General features: G+C 63.3%; 1 protein-coding gene across 2 annotated transcripts; it reads right to left on the minus strand.

The window, feature by feature from the left end:
- Window positions 1-3,974: 3,974 nt before the first annotated feature.
- PNCK (pregnancy up-regulated nonubiquitous CaM kinase) lies at window positions 3,975-6,896 on the minus strand (the record flags this gene model as incomplete). 2 transcript variants are annotated; one of them, XM_082610555.1, is made up of 11 exons in its annotated part: window positions 3,975-4,243; window positions 4,683-4,743; window positions 4,898-4,985; window positions 5,077-5,155; window positions 5,246-5,358; window positions 5,454-5,529; window positions 5,715-5,838; window positions 5,978-6,116; window positions 6,189-6,263; window positions 6,486-6,617; window positions 6,829-6,896. In XM_082610555.1, the coding sequence occupies 11 exons, from the start codon at window positions 6,894-6,896 to the stop codon at window positions 4,239-4,241; spliced, it is 960 nt and encodes a 319-aa protein (XP_082466681.1). In that variant the 3' UTR covers window positions 3,975-4,238. The 2 variants fall into 2 exon arrangements, with proteins under 2 accessions (XP_082466681.1, XP_082466680.1); XM_082610554.1 differs by having other exon boundaries at window positions 4,599-4,743.
- Window positions 6,897-8,311: the final 1,415 nt, after the last annotated feature.

The following is an 8,311-nucleotide window of genomic DNA, read 5'->3' on the forward strand; positions in this document are numbered from 1 at the left end:
GCACCACATATTGCTAACCCGGAAAAAGATCAAAATCCGAAGCACGGTTTCTAATGAATGCGTATTGCTTTCGCACCATCGTAAAAGTCGAAAAATCGTAAGTCAAACCATTGTAAGTCAGGGACACCTGTATACCAAAACAACAATAAATTGTACATTTTAAAGGGTGAGGTTTATGGCGTGTGAATTATATCTCAGTAAAAGAAATGAAGTTTGAAAGAAGAATTGAACAAGATATGCCAGACAAGTATTCACCAAAAGAAAGATATAGTTGCTATGCTGCTATCACTGTATAAGTCGACTATAAGGCAAAAGCATTACTAGTATTAATGCATGTTGCTCCATTTTGACCAAATGTGCAACATACGAAATACGTAGCAATCCTAAACTCATCTGCACTTAATAACCTAACTTAAAAATACATAAGGCAATAATTGAAAGAACTAGGATAAACTGAGAAAAAACAACTGGGCCTCTACTCAGGACATCACTTGAGGCAGGCTGGGCTCCCTGGCATGAGGGGAACTATTGAAATCTCCATGGGGCTTGGGTGGGGCGGCATCTAGAGATGAGATTTTTATATTTATCAAGAGGGGCCAGATAGGGTTGAAAAATTCTTGAAAACTGTCTTAAAGCAAAAATCTCATCTTGCCACCATCCTCCCTACAGCCCTCCAGTGGCTCCCCAGTGCCCTGTTGAGAAAGTTCATTCTTCTGGGCAATCTCTAACCACTTGTCCCAACAACTTTCAATCAACCAAATCGGGTTATTCGGTTTTTTCCCAAACACTCCGTACTTCGTGTCTTGCCCACCTGAAGAGACGGGGATGGAGACAGGGGTGCCTGGGCAGAGGTGGGGTTGCGTGGAGAACATGGCTGCCATGGGCCCTGAATAGGCCTGCTTCTCTCCTAGACTCCCTCACAGCCCCCCTGCTCAGTCCACCACGACCAACGTCCATCCTTCCAGTCCCTCTTCAGCTCCCTCCGTCAGCACATCTCTCACCTTGCCCTCCGACATGGCCCCCAGACGTGCCCCTGTTGTCAGCCCAGGCCCTCACACTGAACTCCAGAGGGGTTTGCCCCATCACCCAGGTTCCCATTTCACAGGGAATTGACTCAATGAGCTAGAGGCACAGGGAGTGTTAAAGGCTACAGAACCACCTGCAAGGCTGAAACTCAAATCCAGGGTGCCCCTCACCCAGCCCAGTTTGCGCTCACCAAGAGAAGGGTGGAGAAGAGCTCCCCTGCCTTCTCCCCAAGTCCCCACATGACCTTCATGTTCCCAGTGAGCCCTCCTCACTTACACAGAGACCGGCAGGAGGTAGAGCCCAAGACTGCTCAGTTATGCGGCCTCTATGCCCCCGCCTCCCAGTATCCAAAGTGGGGATGATGATGATGAGAGTCGCTACCTCATAGTCGAGGTTGGAGTTAATACGGGTGCCTGGCACACAGTAAGTGCTCAATAAAGACTCACCACTGGGACTTCCCTGGCGGTGCAGTGGTTAAGACTCCGAGCTTCCACTGCAGGGGGCAGGGTTTCAATCCATGGTCTGGGAACTAATATTCTGCATGCCAGGCGGCGCAGCCAAAACATTTTTAAAAAGACTCACCACTGAGCTAACCCTTCTGACACCCACAGATTCGCTCCAGGACAGAGCGTGTGGCCCACCCTGTGTGGCCCAGAATGAGAGAGACAGCTTCGTCTCGTGACGGCCACAGGGGCTCCCCCCTCAAATCCAGTCTGGTCCCTGACACCTGGGAAGGCCAGTCCTCTGGCCCCGGCTCCAGACTCACAGCAGCTCAGCACCTCCCCAGCCCGGACAAGGGCGCTCTTGGGCTCCCACCCCACCAGCGGCTCATCGCAGCTCAGAGACTAAGGCCCAGCTCTCACCTCACCGGGCTCCAGTCTGACCCGTCCCTCTAGGGCAGCCTCAGTACCTGAGCACCTGCTCTTCCCTGAGCCCGAAATGCTCCCACGGCCTGGGTCACCCAAAGCTTTCTTCTCGCAAACTGCCCCCCAAGATGGGAAGGGCTCAGAGGGATGAACGGTGACGCCACTGCCCGACCTGGGGGTCCCCCGTCTCCCTGCTCCCAGATGGGCAGGGTAGGCCTCTCCCTGGGGCAAGATTTTGGGTGGGGGGGGTGGAGGAGAAATGGTTTTGAGCAGCTGCCCCAGGTGCTGCAGGATCAACAGGTGGCTGAGGAACGTGGAAAATGTGACTGTGGCGCCTCCTGCTGGTGGAAGGTCAAATTGCACCCTGTGTCACTGCGGCTGGAGCTGGGGCCCGACTCTGACTCCGCAGCGAGGATGTGGCTGCAGCCTGGGCTGGAAGAGCTGGCTGTCTCCAAAGGAGTGTGATTCCATCTGGAAGGCTGGCTCTGGTGCTCCTGCTCAGGCCTCCCTGAGCAGCCAGCTGCTACCTTCCCCGGGCGGATCGTTCCCGCCACCTGAGTAAGCCCACTGCCTCCACTGCAGGACCTCCTCCATGACGGTGGGCACCTTGGCCGCTGAGCTCAGCGCCTGGCACAGAGTAGAGGCCCAATCAGTCTTGATGGCAAAGCGAGAAAACGTGAGTGTGCTGGGAGGCCAACGTGAACAACCAAAAGAGGGGAGGAGAGCCAGAGAAGGGGATGTCTGAGGTGGCAGGACAGGAGATGACAAGGCCCCAAGTGGGGGGCTAAGGGGAGGCAGGACAGGTCATTGGAGGTGAAGAGGCCAAGCTGTAGAGACCCGGCCAAGGTTATGGCAGCCTGAGGTCCCCAGGGCTATGGACAGAGAAAGGGGAGCTGGCGTCGTGGGACCGCATTGTATGACACAAAAGCCTAGAGCAAAGGATGGCCTAGAATTGGCCGTGGGGACAGAGGGGGAAGCTGCCTACCCCTCGGGACTTGCCCCGGGCTCAGGGGCCTGCGTGGCTGTGCATGGAAGGGGGTGGGAGGATGCTGGGAGGAGGAGAACTCCAGAGAGGGACTTGGGCGTGGCTACCCTCCTCGGTGGAAACCCGGCCCCTGCTCCAGCCCCACCCCCGAGACCCAGGCCAGCCCTGCTCTGGGCCTCGCAGTCTCCCTTCAGGTCCCAAAGGTCGACGTGGAGAAGTGTCTTCTCCAGCAGGCTCTGCGATGCAGGCTGGCAGGGGCCAGTGGGCAGGGGTGACAGTGGGACAAAGGGGTGGCCAGCTCAGCCAGAACCCTGAGGGTGCTCCTTCTGCCCTGACTGGGAGCCTTCCCCTCATGGGCGCGGGACAAAGGCCGAGCGGAGCCAGTAAAGGCCTGGGGCCCAGCCAGGCCGGGCTCTGGAGCCCTACCCGATCCAGAATGGGGGTGTGAGGGGCAGGGGCTGCACAGACCAGAAGACCAGCCACCGTTCTTCACACCGGAAGCCACGACCCACCCAGCCCGGGTGCCCCAGGGCCTGGAGCCCAGCGGAGCCAAAGCCATGACCCAGCACAGGGGTTGAGGCCCCAGCAGCGCCCTCTCCTGGCCGAGGGGCCCCTCCTCCAGCCTCAGAGACAGGGGCTGCAGAGCCTTCCGGTGCAAGGCGTGCCCGGGGAATGCTCTGTCCGGCCACGGCCACGGGAAGCAGGGGAAGGAAGGGAGACGGGGCCGGGGGAGGCGGGGAGGGGGGGTGAAGACAGCCCGGAACTCTGGTTGCCCTCCCGGCTACAGCACCCGGGCCTCCACTCGCCCCTGAGCCCGGCCCAGGGCCCCAGAGCCACATGCAGGCCAACCTCGAGGGTGGCAGAGCTGGCCGGCTCGGCTGCCTCTTGCCGGCACGTCGGGGAGTGGGGACAGGAAGTTCTTGGACAACCCGGAGCTTGTCTGCTGTGATGGGGGGAGCAGAAGTTCGGGTGGTGACGGGCGAGGTGGCCTGCCTCCTTGGTTTCCTTCCCAGCCCTCATCCCTCGCCCCAGCTCACCACTGCCCATTGCTCTGTCTGTCTTTATTGATTTGGGGAAGACTGGAGGGAGGCTGGAGGGCCACGACACAAGCAGGACCACCCACAGTCAGCAAAGCACAGAACAGCACGGGAAGGACAGCCCCTGGGCCTCTTGGTTTCTAGACGGGGTGTGGCAGGGACAGGGGAGGGAAGTCTGTGGACGCGCCCCAACAGTGCCCCCGCCAGTACCCTGCTCCACACCCACAGGGCTCAAGCTCTACCGCAGAGGTGCCCCGGGGCGGGAGGGGGAGGTGGGGGGGGACTGAAAGGGTCCATTGGAAGGGAGTCTGGGGGTCCGTGCGCTCAGCCTGGGGTGGAGAAGAAGAGAGAAGCACAGGGAAGGGGGCAGTCAGGAGGCGCCCCTGGCCTGCCCTGCGCCCCCTGCTCCCAGCCCAGGCTCTCAGCAGAGGTGCTCACTGGGTCTTGGCACCAGGCCCCTCGAGAACCCTCACGGTCCCTGCCAGCGGCACGGCCTGCCCCCCACCTCTCTGTCTCATCCACTTCTTGGGGACCCCGGCTCCTCCCCTCTGTCTGTGCTCTCTGCCCTCAGCCCGCTACTCTGTGGGGTCCACCCTGCTGAGATCTTGGCCACATGGGGCCTGCCACCCCCTGAGCTCAGCAAGGAGCCAGCTCCCAGCGGGTGCAGGGCTCACCCCCACGCACCTGTGTGTCACCACTTGGGGGGCTGGCCAGTGTGGAGGCCCGGGTGGCTGTGGCTCAACACCCTCCGTCCCGAGGCGTCCTCACCCTCCGGGCTCTGCCCCAGCTTGCGGATGTGGCGCAGGAAGGAGGTGGCATTGAACGCTCGCTGCAGGGAGAGAGGGGTGTCAGGCCATGTCTCGACCCTGGTCCCAAGACTTCAAGGACCATAAAGAGCACCGGCGGCCCAGACCATCCTCCTGAGGCTGACGGACGGGGCGGGCAGCCTTGAGCCGGGTCCCCAGGCCCCTCCCCACACTGACCTTCCAGTGGGTCCGGGCAAAATTCTTCTGGATCTGCTCACTGACTGAGCCCAGGATGTCCTTGTCAAAGGCTGTATCCCCGGAGATCCTAGGGCGAGGCCAAAGGTCAGTGAGGGGTGGGGGTCTTTGAGGGTGTGGACCCTCTGGTCCGAGGACAGCTCAGCAGGGGTCCCGCTCACCAAAGATGCTGTAAGGCCTGCTGGCAGGTGAACCTTTTCTGGGGATCTCGCTCCAGAAGGTGCCGGATGAAGTCTTTGGCTGGGACAGGGAAACCAGGTCAGCCCGCCCCATCCCCACGGCCCCGCGTCCCTCCCCACTCCCTGAGCTTGGGGTCAGCCTCAAGTTCACCTGATTCTGAGATGTCATCCCAAAAGGGAGAGTCAAACTCGTAGCTGGCCCTCAGGATCTGGCTGAAGAGTTCGGGGTCGCTCTCATCGTAGAAGGGGGGGTACCCACACAGCCTGGCACCCACAGATGAATCACCCGGCTGTCCAAACCTCCCCAACCCAGCAGGGGGCAGGCAGGCAGAAGAAGAGCCTTCCCAGTGGTCACTCACAGGATGTAGGAGATGACACCCAGGGCCCACACATCTACGGCCTTCCCGTAGGGTTTCTGCTCCAAGAGCTCCGGGGCTGGGGGCCAGAGACAGACAGACGCACACCCGCGCACACGCACACCACGCCTTCAGTGCTGCCGGGCTCAGCCTAGTGCACCCCAGGAGCGGCCCACCGCCTGCCCTGCCCCTGGCACCTCGGCTCCCACAGGGTCCCCTGGCCCCCAGGCCCCCGGTGAGCCTCGGGGCACCCCCCTCACTTACCCACATAGCCCGGGGTCCCACAGGCGGTGCCTAGCATGTTGCCAGCCTGGATTTTGGAGAGGCCAAAGTCAGAGACCATGATCTTGGAGTCCTCGAAGGGCGTGGCATAGAGGAGGTTTTCAGGCTGTGACACACAGGTGCCAGAGAGAACACCGGGTCAGCCCTGGTGTGGTCCCCGGGGCTGGGCGCCCTCAAGGCCCCCAGACCCGTGGTGCACAGGGACTCGGGGCAAGGCCTGGATGGGCGGGCAGGAGGGCAGGTACCTTGAGGTCTCGGTGCACGATGCCCAGGCTGTGCAGGTAGGAGACCGCACCAAGGACCTGGCCCACCAGGTGGCTGGCGTCCTTTTCCGTGTACGAGCCGCGCTCCATGATGCGATCGAACAGCTCGCCCCCTGTCACCCTGGGGGGAGCAGGGGCTCAGCTGACCCGGCCCCCGGCCCCACCCACCCCCGCCTGACCCCGCCCTCCTCACAGCTCCATGGCCAGATAGAGGTGGGAAGGGCTCTCGTGGACGTCCTCCAGAGCCACGATGTTGGGGTGGCTGACCCTGCAACAGCAAGAAAAAGCCCCTTACGGGCCGCCACGGCCCCCTCTGGACCCCCAGGGAAGCCCTTCACCCTCTTCTCTTCCTCCCGCCCCTGCCCCCTACCCTACCACGGGCCGCCCCTGCTGGTCCAGCAAGGCAGAGCCCCGGCCAGGCCTTTCTGGGGACACGGAGGAGGCAGGGCGCTCCACCCCAGGAGGCTCCCAGCCAGTGCGGGGCGCACACCTGCGGAGCACCGCGATCTCGTTCTCCACCAGGGCCTCCTTGCCTCGAAGGGCCTTCTTGGGGATGCACTTGAGGGCGACAAGGTGTGAGGAGCCCCGCTCCTGGGCCAGCACCACCTCGGAGAAAGCGCCCCTGCGGCAGAGGGGGAGGCAGGAAGGGAGGGGAAAGGTGAGGAGGAGGGCGGGGCGCGAGAGCAGAGGCGGGGAGGGAGAAGGGCCCCCTTAGCCGAAGGAGATGGGGAAGCCCTCCCCGTCCCATGCCACCCATCCCCCCACACAAATACACACACTCTCACTCACGCGCGTGCGCACACACACACACACACACACACACACGCACTCACGAGCCGAGCTTCTCCCGGATCTCATAGACGCTGCTGATGTCCTCCGTCTGTTTCTTGAGCAGCAGCATGTCTGGGGGTGCAGGGAGAGGTGGAGGGAAGCTCCCTGGGCGAGGGGCAGCCCCGTCCCCCAAAGCCCAGATCCGGCAGTGCCTCAGCCACCCTCAGCCACAGCCCCACTCAGGAACACAGGTCCCACACACCCTCCCCCAGCCCGTTATATCTCGCCCCTCCCCCACTGTCCAGGTCCGCACTCCCAGGTGGACACCTCCAGCGAGGCCGCCGCATAAACTTCTCCCCCTCCCAGATACGGCCACGATCCGACGCCCCGCGACCTGGCACCCCGACGACGATCAGCGCCCAGAGACCCCCTCTCCGCCCCCACACAACCTAGTCAGCCGCGATTGGCCGCCTTCCAGAAGGCTCCGTGCCCCACCCCCGGGCCCCTCCAGGCTCACCCACATCCGCAGCGCCCAGAGGCGCCCCCGGCCGCCCCCAAGCCTAGACCTGCCACCCACGGCCCAGCGCCCACAGGCACGCGCCCCCCAGGCCACCGACCCGCCCGAGATGCACCTGCGACCCCCGCGCACAGCCGCCCGCCACGGCCACCCACGCGGCCACCCGGCTCAGCGCTGCCCTCGGCGCCTCGCGGCGGGAGGGACTCGGCAGCCCGGGCCTCCCGCGTCCCGAGCTGCGTGGGCCGCGTGCGTGCCGGCCGGGGGCGCGCCGGGCGTGACAGGTGTGCGCGGGGCCTGCTGTGGCCCGGGACACTGCACGCCCCCGCCAGCGCGCGCCCGCGCCCCGGAGCGCCGGGTGCGGACCTGGAGCCGAAGCGAAGCCGCAGCGTCGCCTAGCGCAGTAACCACCGCGCCGAGCCCCCCGCCCTCGCCCCGGCGGCCCCGCCCCCCTCCGCGCGCGCCCCCGCCGCCCGCTGGCGGCCGAGCACGCGGTGGCCGAGCGCGGCCGCGGCACTGCAGGGCGCCTTGTAAGGCAATCGGACGGCGCCTGCCGCCCCCGCCTCCCTCCTTTGTCATTCGTGCGGGTTCCCGCCGGCTCCGGCTCCGCCCGGCAGCCTGACTGGGCCGGCCCCAGGGCCTTTGCACCACCAGTGTCCTCCACACAGAAGTCTCCACCCACATGTTGACCTGGCTCTCTGGGTGCCTTCGGGTCTCTGCTCTAATGTCCTCTCCGCAGACAGGGCATCCAGGCCACTTGACCTAAAACAGTCTCCTTCCCTAGCCCCAGCCCTGCCACTGCCACTTCTGCCACCTTGGCCTGAGCCCCCATCAGCAATCACTTGGAGGACAGCAACAGCCTCCTCGCTGGGCTCCCCCTGCCCTCTGCCTGCACCCTTAACCTCTCCAACCGGCAGTTTCTTCCCCACCGAGCAGCCAGAGCATTCCTTTTATTGAGATCATGTCACCGCTGAGCTCCAAACCCTCCCACGGCTCTTCATGTCACTCCAAACCAAAGCATGAGTCCTTAC

This window comes from Mesoplodon mirus (assembly GCF_964341445.2).
Source record: "Mesoplodon mirus genome assembly, chromosome: X".
NCBI classification, from domain to species: Eukaryota; Metazoa; Chordata; class Mammalia; order Artiodactyla; family Ziphiidae; genus Mesoplodon; species Mesoplodon mirus.